This window comes from Medicago truncatula, chromosome 1 (genome assembly GCF_003473485.1).
Source record: "Medicago truncatula cultivar Jemalong A17 chromosome 1, MtrunA17r5.0-ANR, whole genome shotgun sequence".
NCBI lineage: Eukaryota > Viridiplantae > Streptophyta > Magnoliopsida > Fabales > Fabaceae > Medicago > Medicago truncatula.
This window is the reverse complement of record NC_053042.1, coordinates 5,598,722-5,611,402: the sequence shown is the minus strand read 5'-3', so window position 1 is coordinate 5,611,402 and position 12,681 is coordinate 5,598,722. Positions and strand designations below refer to the sequence as shown.

At 32.4% G+C, this 12,681-nt stretch overlaps 1 protein-coding gene across 1 annotated transcript; it reads left to right on the top strand.

Moving 5' to 3' along the window:
• Positions 1-3,275: 3,275 nt before the first annotated feature.
• On the top strand, positions 3,276-7,977 carry LOC11414228 (cysteine proteinase RD21A). The gene is made up of 5 exons (XM_003589085.3): positions 3,276-3,815; positions 5,321-5,556; positions 5,694-5,834; positions 6,441-6,893; positions 7,521-7,977. Exons 1-5 carry the CDS (start codon positions 3,317-3,319, stop codon positions 7,614-7,616), a joined length of 1,425 nt encoding a protein of 474 aa, XP_003589133.1. The 5' UTR covers positions 3,276-3,316; the 3' UTR covers positions 7,617-7,977.
• The last annotated feature ends 4,704 nt before the right edge of the window (positions 7,978-12,681 follow it).

The window sequence follows — 12,681 nt, the reverse complement described above, 5'->3', positions numbered from 1 at the left end:
TAATAATTAAATCTTATTTATAAAAAACATTAGACAAAATAAAATAAAATATTTCTGAATTTTTAGTATTCATAGTAGAGAATTTTGATTATTTTTTACAATAAAATGTAGAAAAAAATTAGTATGATTATTGTAAACAATGAAATGATGTTTTTTTCTTATGAAATGATATATTCTAAAATATAAATATTAACTTCTTGAATTTTTAGCTTAAAACAATTGAGCTATGTAACCCTTTTATAAGAATTTAATTTATAAATATTGATGATGTGCAACATGTTGTTTTATAATGCATTTGAACAAATCACTTTGAGATAGCTGGTTTGATTAGATGCATATTTAAAAATATTTTACGTTGTTCTTCAAAAATATCAAAATTAATCGCTTATTTTAAAGGCACGTTATTCTCATTAAAAATATAGAGCACAGATATTTAAAATACAATAACTTTGTTGCTTTCCTCAACAAAAAAAGAACAACTTTGCTGCTTTATTTGATTCATCTAACTCTAAGCATCCACGTGAACCGCGAGGAGGCAACCATGAAAAAATATATTTTCCTAAGGTGGCAACCTTAATCCAAACACAAGCTAGCCAGATGATCCTGAGAAATGCGTGTGAAGAACGCGGTAACCCCGCAAGGTGCCCGAACTGATGAAGATGATCCTGAGCCCCACTTGGAACGACGCTGAAGATGTCTAGCCACCTAAAAACCAAGAACCACACACTGCAGAATGTGTTGCAGCGAAAAAACAAGTTTATATATACATAAAAGGGTCGATGCTATATCTTACTTATCTTTTATAATATATAAATAAGAGGGACTTAAAAACTATTGGAGAAATATTTTGAGAATTTCAGAGGACCTAAAAAATTTATTCAAACCCTCTACACATTTTAATACGTTCTCAAAATTTAAAATACATTAACTATAATTTTTTTTTTGTTTTTGTACAAAACTACACCCTCGTATTAAATAAGGTCGTAGATGTCCTTGTGGGCTTAACTCAGTTGATATGAACAATGTATAATATATGTAAGGTCGGGAATTCGAACCCCGCCACCACAAAAAAAAAATATATATAAGGTCGTAGATTTTTTTTTAAAAAGAAGGTTGTAGATTTCTCTCTCTCTTTCTTATAAAACTTTTGCATTCACGTCTCTTTAAACTCTCAAATAAAGCTTAAATGTATGTATTTGGGAGGAGGATTTTGGATGGTAAAAGATAGCTTATTTTTCTTTTCTACATTAAGCACACTATAAAATGTTTTTTAAAACAACAACATTGTGGTTGAATAATCATAGATCAATATTTTCTTTCAATTTAATTAACATCTTACGTACCCAATAAGTTTGTTACGTTTAAAAGTTACGAGGGAATGACAATGATTTTAATCGAATGAAAGTGTAAAACTACATTTTCCGCCTTAGTGATACATAATATCACATTAGATAAAATAATATTTTAAATTAAAGTTTTATATAAATACTCTCCATCTAAACATCTCACTTTTGAAGGGGAGTTAAACTTAGATCAGAAGGAATTTCATACTTTCTGCAATTTCTGTCACGGTATTTAAACAAAATACCTGAAATTTTAAATAAACCCTCCCTTCCTCTCCTCCATCATCCTCCAACAAAATAAATACAGCTTACTCATTCATAACATTTTTAGATTAGAATGCATTAAACACTCAACTTATCCAACAATAAAACTAAAACTCACTCGTTCCAACAATATACTCATTTACCTAAAAAATATTTATTAAGTAGTGTTTGCATAATACTAGAATCAAAGGTGAATTTTCACAGGAGCTTCTTGATAGGTGTTAATGTGAAGGAGTCTCGGTTATTTCAAATCATTGTTGCTTTAAATTGTAAAATTGGTCGAATTCTATTTGTCTATTTTGGTAAAAATTTGATGTAAACAAATTATTTTCCCAATTCTTTAACAAACATAAAACTCAAAATACTCCTAAATAAATAGTAAAAGTAATCTGAAAATGTTTTATGTAAGAGATGTGTTTTTTAAACAATCATTTGGTTGAAAATTTATTGAAAAACCATAAATTTATAAAGAAAATATATATATTAACATAAAAATTAAAGTAATAAAGAGAACAATGTAAAAAATAATGTAAATATAAATGAGAAAGTTTTCACAAAATAAATATATAAATATAAATATCCTTTATTATAAAATGAATGGGCGTAGACATTGCTCAATCAAGAAAGAGATTCCCAATTCCGTGGGTACTCCCCCCATGACCCCACCGGGCCCCCAATCACCTTCAATCCACATGCGCTCCCCCCTCTTACTTGGATCACTTGTCCTTCCCTTGCACTTTCTCACTCTTCCTACCTTTTTATTTCTTCTTCAAAATTTCCCGTATTTTACAAAGTCGTCGTCATTTTCAGTTTATTTTGTTGGACAAATAATTTTTCAGTTTTATATATTTATTCGATTGAATCATTCAAATTAATTTTTCAGAATATAAAATATTTTTCACAATTATTATAACGAATATAGTTTTGTCCACCGAAAAAAACAGATATAGTTTAAAATATAAAAGTTTGATCTACAAGTAAATTTGGTAGACCTTGAATTAAGATATCATGATTGAAGAAAGGTAGAAATGTAAATACTATTTTTGATCAATTAGAGATTTTTTTTGGTGCATAATTGCGAAAACTAATTTATTTAAAATAACTAAGATTAATTTAAGAGATTAATCTCTTTGTAGATATTTTTTATACATATTGATTTGAGATCGAATGCTAGATCAAATGGTCAAAAAGTTTAAGCATTTAACGTTTATATCACACTACATTAGTTAATACTTTTATCTGTATTGAATTGAACAATATCCCTTGACTTACATTGTTTCTATTAAAAAATAATATATAGTTTCCATCATTAATAAATCTTATTTAACAAAATATAATCTTATCTTTCCTAGAACAAAAAAAAAGTCTTATCTCAAACAATCGTGCCTTGTATTCTCCACGTTAAGTTTACTTAGTTCATAGTATATCTTTGTACTTCTTAGTCTAATTTAGAAAAATATATTTTCTATAAGGTTTCAGAAAAATATTCTTAGTCATTATCAATAACATCCATCATAAATAAATAAAAAAATCCCACGCTATAATTTCTTACCTAATCAACATCGATTATGATAATAAATATCTATAATTAAAATAATTTAAAATTAATCCATTTTCCAATTTCCCACCCCTCGTGTCTTTATAAGGTCCACGTTCACTTCACCTTTTCTTCTCATTCTCACCTTCTTTTCTTCTTCTTCATCCAAAAAATGGATTCCAACACTCTCTCTCCAGCCATGAAACTCATGATCGTTCTCATCATATCCTCCTTCACAGTTTCACTAGCCTTAGACATGTCGATCATCTCCTACGACAAAACCCACCCAGACAAATCAACAAGCAAAAGAACCAACAAAGAAGTGTTGACTATGTACGAAGAGTGGTTAGTGAAACATGGAAAATCCTACAACGGTTTAGGAGAGAAAGACAAAAGGTTTGAGATCTTCAAAGACAACCTTAAATTCATTGATGAACATAACGGTTTGAATTCGACATATAGATTAGGGTTGACCCGGTTCGCGGATCTAACGAATGAAGAGTATAGAAGCAAGTTTTTGGGAACAAAGATCGATCCGAACCGTAGGATGAAGAAATTGGGTGGTTCAAAGAGCAATCGTTATGCGCCACGTGTCGGTGATAAATTGCCTGAGTCTGTTGATTGGAGGAAGGAAGGTGCTGTTGTTGGAGTCAAAGACCAAGCCAGTTGTGGTAAGCACTTTTTTTTTTTTTTTTAAAATAAAAAAATGAATAAAGCTAAATTCTTTTCTCTGTTTCTAATCATCATGCTTTAAAGTATAAAAAATAAATCATCATGCTTTGTTTTTTTTTTTTTTTTTTTTTTTTTTAAAATAATATCTACTGTCTGTTATTATTGACTTATTGTGAATATTATTTTTTTTTTAAAATTTTATGATCTTATCTTTGATTTACTGTCATCCATATGATGGAACAATATCTGGAAAAAATATCTTTAGTGTTAATGATGTACTTTAATTTGTGGCTGAAAAAATTGTTTTTATTTATTGTATTTTAAAATTAAATATAAGGCTTTTAATTTTAGATTTTTTCTTATTTTCTTGGATATGTTATTAGGATTACATGATTTTTGTCATGGTTTTTATTTGTGATCTGACTATGATATGAATCAAAATATCAACCTGGTCCTGATAATTCATCTGGATTTCCTTATTTGCTTTGGGATTTCATGTTTTATAGTGAAATTCACAAACAAAAAAAAATTGAAGAAGAAATTTACAAAAATTTTTAATTCATAAAAGGGCAACCTGTGTACTAAAGCTCCTGCATAGGCAGAGTCCAGAAAGGGGTCCCATCATTTTTTGGTGTATTGTGCGCAGCTTTACCCTGTTTTTTTGGTGTGTTGTACATGACCTTACCCGGTGCACAAAATTTTAAATCATACACACCGATAATCAATTGTCCTCCTAACTCTCAGATCATTAAAAATGTTTGATTTTAAATCATAGACATATGATTGATTTTGATTTGTTGAGTGTTAAACTAAAAACAATTCTTTGGATTTCGTTTGCAGTATGAGTTCCTTTTCTTTTTTTTGTATTACTTAACACGTAAGTTCTTTGTTTTGTAGTCATACATAAGGTGTGGTTGAAAAGTAGATATAGTATAAAGATTATCATTATAATGGCCACCACAGCTGATGGATATCTTACACCTAAAATCACCAGGATTCTTGGTTTGCATTTGTGTGTTCAAGATGGATTTAATTGATATGCACTTTTACCTATCAGTCAGTCATAACATCACTCAAATTTTACAACTTTAATCATATCTACCTTAAAAGTCACACGAAATATATTTTGTGATTGTTTAACTATCTTAAAAGTTTTATGGCGACGGTGCATCAAAATTAATCTCTTTGAATATTCTCAAAATTGTTAAGAGAACACCTAGATAATCATATTTCACGTGGTTTGTGCTTGTCAATCAGACTCAGAATCTTCAGCTCCCAAGAGTACTCAATATATCAATCATTTTTTTGTTTGTCAATAAACAAGGAATATCCTTTATTTCTTAAGCAGAAGTATTAATCACTCTTCTAATGAAAAAGTCCTTCACCCCATGATTAACTGAGTTTGATCAAGGAACGTGATTGTTTTGGCTTATTTTAATTGTATTCATACAATTTAATTAGTCCACAAAAAATTGCTAATACTATCTTCATTTTTTCAATGAAGGGAGTTGTTGGGCATTCTCAGCAATCGCAGCTGTTGAAGGAATAAATAAGATTGTGACAGGAGATCTAATTTCACTATCAGAACAAGAACTGGTGGACTGTGATACATCATACAACGAAGGATGCAATGGTGGACTTATGGATTACGCCTTCGAGTTCATCATCAGTAATGGTGGCATTGACTCTGAAGATGATTACCCTTACAAAGCTGTTGATGGTAGATGTGACCAGAACAGGGTTAGTTACTACTTAGTCATTGATTATTTAGTGACAATAGTAAATGTTTGTGAAAGATAGTTAATCAGTTGGACGAATTAGTTAACACTCTAATTCTTTCATTGGTTTTAAACTGTTTGGTTATTTTGTTTTTGCAGAAAAATGCTAAAGTTGTTACAATTGATGACTATGAAGATGTTCCTGCTTATGATGAACTGGCCTTGCAAAAGGCTGTTGCAAACCAGCCTATCGCCGTTGCTGTAGAAGGAGGTGGTAGGGAATTCCAGTTATATGAATATGTAAGTTTTTAAATTAATTCTACTATGAAACTAGGAATTTTATACTGCAATGCATTGGTATAACCTCATATTCATGTCATGGATTTTGATTACCCTGACTGCAGAGAATTTGGTTTCCCTTACTCCAAGGAATTTGGATTCCATATTAACATAATCACGTAATCTTAAACTCGTATTCTGACTTTCTAAAATGGATCAAAAACATGTTTTAGATGGTCCTAAATCACAAAAAGTGTGATTGTACGACTGCAGTCAATCTATTTCTGAAAAAAAGATATCCCTAGTAGTGGTTATATAGCGTGGGAGAAATGAATGGAAAGTGTCGAAATTTCCAATGTATCTAACAATTCATTGGAAATTTTAGTTCCTTCTCTTCTAAACCGTTTATTTTCCTTATTGCCTATACATTTGATAGAGACAAGTATGCTACATATTGATTTTGAATAAAAATCATGTGTATGGCAAGTGGTTTTGCTCTAACTATCCTTCAAATTATCTTCAATAGCCTGTTAATTCTTTTATTTTTTTTTACTTTGCTTCTTGAAGTTGGCACATACTGTTATATTTCATGAACTTATTGAATGTATTCCATTTGTCTCTTGTCAGGGTGTATTTACTGGTAGATGTGGAACAGCACTAGACCATGGTGTTGCAGCTGTTGGATACGGTACAGAAAACGGTAAAGATTATTGGATTGTGAGAAATTCATGGGGTGGTAGCTGGGGAGAACAAGGTTACATCAGACTCGAACGTAATCTAGCTTCAAGCAGAGCAGGAAAGTGTGGAATTGCGATCGAGCCATCTTATCCAATTAAGAATGGGCAGAACCCCCCTAACCCTGGACCATCGCCACCTTCACCTATAAAGCCACCATCTGTCTGTGACAGCTACTACAGCTGTGCTGAAGGCTCTACTTGTTGCTGTATTTACGAGTATGGAAGATCTTGCTTTGAGTGGGGATGCTGTCCTCTTGAGTCTGCTACTTGCTGTGATGATCACTACAGTTGCTGCCCTCATGAGTATCCTGTCTGTGACACCCGTGCTGGACTTTGTCTTAAGGTATGTCCAAGTCAACCTTATCTTTTACCTGCTTGCATTTTTTGATTGGGTTTTCACTTGGAATTATAATTTATCTTTTCAGTTAAAATATGGTAAAGTTTTAGCAGAAAACAATTTTTCAATGATAAGTGTTTGTAACTTGAGTTAAATGAGATAGTTTTCTTAAAAAATTGAGATGCATTATGCATATTATGTTTAGAAGAGCTTATAAAGATAGCTTATAATATATCCATAAGCTGGTTTCAGATTATTGTCATAAGTTTTCTGTGATAGCCTATAAATTTTTTATAAAAAGCTTATGCACTATGCAGAGTTAAACTAATAAGCTATTTGGATTATATTATTTGAGTTTATCTACTGAGACTGTTTGGGAGAACATAGGAAAATAGCCTATAACATGTCTATTACTTGTTTTCATAATATTTTCATAAGCTCTTCAGAATAACTTAAGAATACAACTTATAGCTTGAATAAAAACAATTCGACTTTATCCAAACAAAGTTAAATTCTTATGGGAAAAGAACTGGTAGAACAAGCTCTTAATTTAGCTGTTTTATCGGGAATTATCCAAATTTGTATGAATTGTTTTCACTTTTGCTTATCCAAATTTTATGTGTTTGATCACAGGGCAAGAACAACCCATTGGGAGTGAAGTCATTCAAACGCACTCCTGCCAAGCCTCACTGGGCCTTTGGAGGTAAGAACAAGATGAGCAATGCTTAAGTCATCGACTCAAAAATGTACGTGCGGAAGGATAAGATGAGGAGGAACTCAGGAAGATTAAAGGACTAAAACACTAGCTGAATGCCCTTTTCCTTAGTTTTCAAAGACAATGCACGTAACATTCGTATTTGTTCGCTATTTTATGATACAAACAGATACATTGTGTCAAATTTCAGTCACACACTGACTGTGTACATAACTATGCATTGTATTTGCATTGTATTTCTATATTCAAATTCCAAACCCAGAACTTATTTGATTATTGTACTTTTCATCGTTTGTAAATTATCTGATGATCATTCAGTAATGCTTGGATATATCCACATATAATAACATGTTCATGTGTTACTTTTGTTGAGTACTCTGGTCCCTACGTGAAAGCATGCATTGATGCTTTATGTCTTTAGCTTAATTGCGTTAGTTGTGAAGATATTTTTTGATTTGATACATTATATTTTGATAGAGAAAGCGCATGTGGGACAGATTGATGATAATAATATAATCAAGCATCCATGTTGAAACAATGAATGCATTTAGATTCCAATTTGAAACAAAGGCTCGTTTGTCACATGTTATCATGATAGTCAAATTGGGATACGTATTGTCCGACCACTTTTTTGAATCGAGTATCGTAAGATACAAGAACAAAAAAAAATATGACCTAAAATATCATATATAAACTATAAAATACTTCAAATTAAAATAAAACTCAAGTCATGAAAAAAAAAAATAACATAAAGCATCCTTAGTTCAATCAAAATCAAAACATATAGACCGTGTAGAGTGTAGAGAAACATCGTGTATGTGCTGGAAGCTGTATAGGAAGAGAAGGTGAGTGGCTTTAGCTTCAAATTAAGAGTATTATTATTATTTTTTCCACCTTATTCTCGCGCGCCTTTGCGTTTTTTTTCTTTCAAAAATGCTCTTGAGATTTCCGGATTTCATGAATCTCTCATATTTTAGCAGTTTTAAATTTTGCTTTTAAAAACCACAAAAAAACGAAGTAAAAAATACTAAAAACCTATCAAATAAAATCATAAAAATTTAAAAATACCATCAAAAAATTTTAGAAATCAAATAAAACTGGTGCTTTCAGATTTTTCCGAGAATATGAATAATTAAAAAAAATGAAAAATGGGTCGGATTTTGAGGGAGTAAGAAGTCCTGAATGGCGAGTCATTTTACCGGTACCAGATGACGTCGACGAGGAGTCGTCGTCCCAATCTGCTTCGACGGATCAAAATGACGTTATCGTCCCTAGGATGAAGACGATGATGAAAATCCTGTCGAGGAAAATGATGATGCTGATTCGAGTACCCCAACTGAAACTCAAACCGTTGTTCCAATCTTCATCCCATCCAACATAGATTCGGATCTCGTGGGCTATAACGTTGATGTTGTGAAATTCAAGTTCGAAGATAACCTTACTTCCGAGTTATCCTCATATCTCAACGAGCAATTGAAGGTCCCTGTTCCTAGGGTTTTCATGAAGCTCGACCCGACGATGTGGGTAGCAGATGGTTTCAACAGTGTCTTTTCCGGTATCGGACTTCGCCGCATTTCTCACCCAACCGTTGTTACTCCGGTCACTTCCCTCAAATCCTGAACGAGGCTACCTACAACATTATCGGAGATGCACTACTATTCAACACCATCCCTTACGATCCAGGCCCACTTGAGTCAATATCTCATTTAGCAGCCACACATCTAAAAAGTAATGGAGTTTCTTCTGTTCATTTTGGAGGGCTGATACATGCCAACCCATATGTCCCTGGACCAATTGACTCACCATCACTAACCACTGTAAGCTACAGTCATGTGTTTCAATTCTCAATTCCCATGTGTTATATTGTGAGTCCTATTTTTAGTGTTGGTGTATTTTTTTGGATATGAATCCCACTATCTGTTTGATAAAATGCCCCTCACAGCCAAATTCTCTTATGACAGTCTCAAAAGCTTGTTATCCCATTGTCTGTTTGATAAAATGCCCCTCAAAACAAATTTCTCTTGTGACAGTTTCAAAAGATTGTTATGTGGAATTGATATTCATGCTTTGGGACATATCATGTTTCTCTTGAATGGAAAATTAGATGTCGTTGCCTTTGATTGCCTTCAACATTGTGGGATTGGGCTAGATTTCAACTTATTTGACATTGTTGGCACACTGTCCTCTCATGATGGTTCAAGTGTTAAGCATTTTTGTCTTTCCTGTGATGTCAACCCCAATTTTAACTTGCCTTGTGATTTTGTGAATCAACTGCTTTACTATGTTATAATTGAGGTCAATTCAATTCAAGAGTTGGCTATGATAGTAACATTCAAATTGTGTGAGACATCAAATGAGCTTAACATAGCGATGAGTCAACATTCACTTGCAATGTCCTCTGTTCATAAATCGTGTGTTGGCTATCATGATAAGTTGGATTAATTTATTATTCAAAGCATGGTGAGTTTGTCACACAAGCAAACATTGATTGATGATTGTGTTAGCCTGTCATATGAAATCGCCGTTGGGACTGCTTTTTACTGTCACTGCCTGAAGGTTCTTGTAGGGACTGCTCTTTTAGATCTAAAGGGTGCATTAACACATCAACTTGTTACTCAAATCTGGAAAGTGCAGTTGAGGTGTATTGGAAGTATTCCATATAAAGTTTCAAAGCTTGCCAATGACCAACAACTAAATATGAGTAGTAAGCCATGGGTTTTCACTAGTGACACAATGGAGACAACACTCAATATTGGCTCAACCTGTAGTTTACTTGGTCCTGGGATGCATTATATCATAATTTGTTCAACTACTCCACAGATAATTTTTTTGAAGGAAGTTGAGGACATGTCTACTGCTGCTAATATGTGCCTCATGCAAAGAAGAATGACTATTGACAGAGGGTCTCCCATTCTTGAAATGTTCAAGAGCTTTGCTATTGTTGGTGTAGCTCATGCTGTCATGGGTGTTGGTCCAAGTAAGTCATTGGAGTCATTCTATGAAATCTTAGACAGGTTGCCTATCCTTTTTAATTGTGTTTCTGCACCATGTTGCCTTGCACTTAATTTTATGGCTAACGAGATTATAATTTTTCTGAGCAACGTCGCGACAAATGATCTTGTCCCTGGCCATTTAGTTTATAATGACACCATGACTTTGATTATGAAAGTTGAGTTGAAGGAGCTGTGTGAGCTAATTGATACTTTTAGCAAGTTATATGTAAAGTTGAGTCTTATTGCTTATTTTGCATTTGAAGTAGCTTGGTACAAGAACAAACATAACAGGAAGGGGTTGGTTTCAATTGTCCATTCGAGTTATTTGATTTTTTATTGCTACACCAGAGTAATAGACAAAGTATATGAGAACTGGAAGTATTGGATGTCATGGATGACAGTTTGCAACCTTGAGGACAAGCTTGGTCTTCATGGGATAGACAATGACACCATTTATGTTGTTTGGGTCCAAAGCTTGTTAGAGTGGATGTTTTATCATGAGGAAACTATAGAAGAGATCCAGGCTGTTGAAGTTAGAATGATGAAAAGAACTAGGCGCAAGAAAATGCTTCCTTTATCATGGGTACAATTGATTTTTGTGCTTCAATTTCTTTTAAGTGTTCAAGACATAAGTGCTAGTTCTCAGATTGATACACTTGAATTTTCCCATTTTCAAATTATAGTGCCACTTGAAGTTGATAGTTTGAATTCTCAAATTTTCCTCACTTTGTACCATGGCTACTGCATAAGTGGTGGAAATTCGTTTGAGTTCCCTTTTATGTTCACCCATTGGTCGTTAACAATGTTAAAGCTCACAGCGTATACTGCACAATCATTTTTGGCTTCCAAACTTGGTTTAAGTGCTGTTTTGCACTTGATTGTGAAAGGGCTCCAGAGTAGGTTGCAACATACAAAGGCTGCAATTAAGTTGGCACGGTGTCAGTTACACTGTGTCTCTTCTTGGGATCATCTTGGTGTTATTTTCTCTATGATTGAAAGTAATGATTCATGGCTAGGCTTACTTCATTTATACATGCTTCAATTTAGCAAGATACAAGCCACTCATGCAACGAAGCTTGCACATCATCATGTTTACTCAAGTGTCGAAAAACCACCTATGATGAAGAAAAACTAAAACAGTGTCGAAAAATGAACCCATCAAGCCAAAAAAATCAGTCAACTCAAGTCATGCATGGTCTCAGAACCATGAAAAAAGGAAGAAAATGACATCTTATGAAGAAGAAAGTGAAACATTGTTCCCATATGAACTTAGATACCGTTTGGCCAAGGTTTTTTACCGTCTAAAAGTTACTTCAAAACAAAGTTAAAATAAAGGTCTCTAAGAAAGAAGCTAAAGTTGTTTGGTTTCTTTGTTTTTTTAGTTTTAATTTAAAGCTATTTTTAAATTAAATGTTGTTTGGCAAAATATTGATTTTTTTTTTATGGTGTCCAGGGTTTGAACCTCGGACTCGGCATATATTTATGCATTGTTCCTATCATCTGAGCTAAACTCACGAGGACAAAACATTGAAATGTTTAAAATATTTTCTGAAGGCTAAAAATGTTAAAAATAAAAAAAAATTATAAATACTGTATTTACTCAATAACGTTTATTTTGTGTAATTCAAATTTGTATCATCATATAAATGACTTGTTAAATATTTGAATAGGAGAAACAATTTAAGGAGCCTGAAATAATAACATAATTAATATCAAAATAGTTGGTTTTTTCTATTTCAATTATACTCTATAACAAATTTCGTTATAAAAATACCATATTTTTGGTGTCTTTCAAAAAGATAAGAATTTATATTAAAAGATATTATATTGTTATATTGTTGGTGTCATGGAAACCTATATGTTTAGTTTTTTTTAATAAGAAAAAGATATGCATAATTTGTTACGGTGATATATATATATAAGTATAATTATTTTAGACATCTAGACCTTTTTTGAAAAAAAGACATCTACAATTTTACTTTTAATTAAAATCAAAATTTTATAAAAATAATCATACGCATTATGCAACGCCAAAAAAATTATACGCATTATGCAACGCCAAAAAAATTATACGCATTAGCGTAAC

Bases quoted from the DNA above. Each gene is read 5' to 3' on its own strand.
- LOC11414228 (XM_003589085.3), top strand. From the start codon at position 3,317: ATGGATTCCAACACTCTCTCTCCAGCCATGAAACTCATGATCGTTCTC. The intron at 3,816-5,320 runs GTAAGCACTTTT...TTTTCAATGAAG, and splicing joins CAAAGACCAAGCCAGTTGTG to GGAGTTGTTGGGCATTCTCA. The intron at 5,557-5,693 runs GTTAGTTACTAC...TTGTTTTTGCAG, and splicing joins GTAGATGTGACCAGAACAGG to AAAAATGCTAAAGTTGTTAC.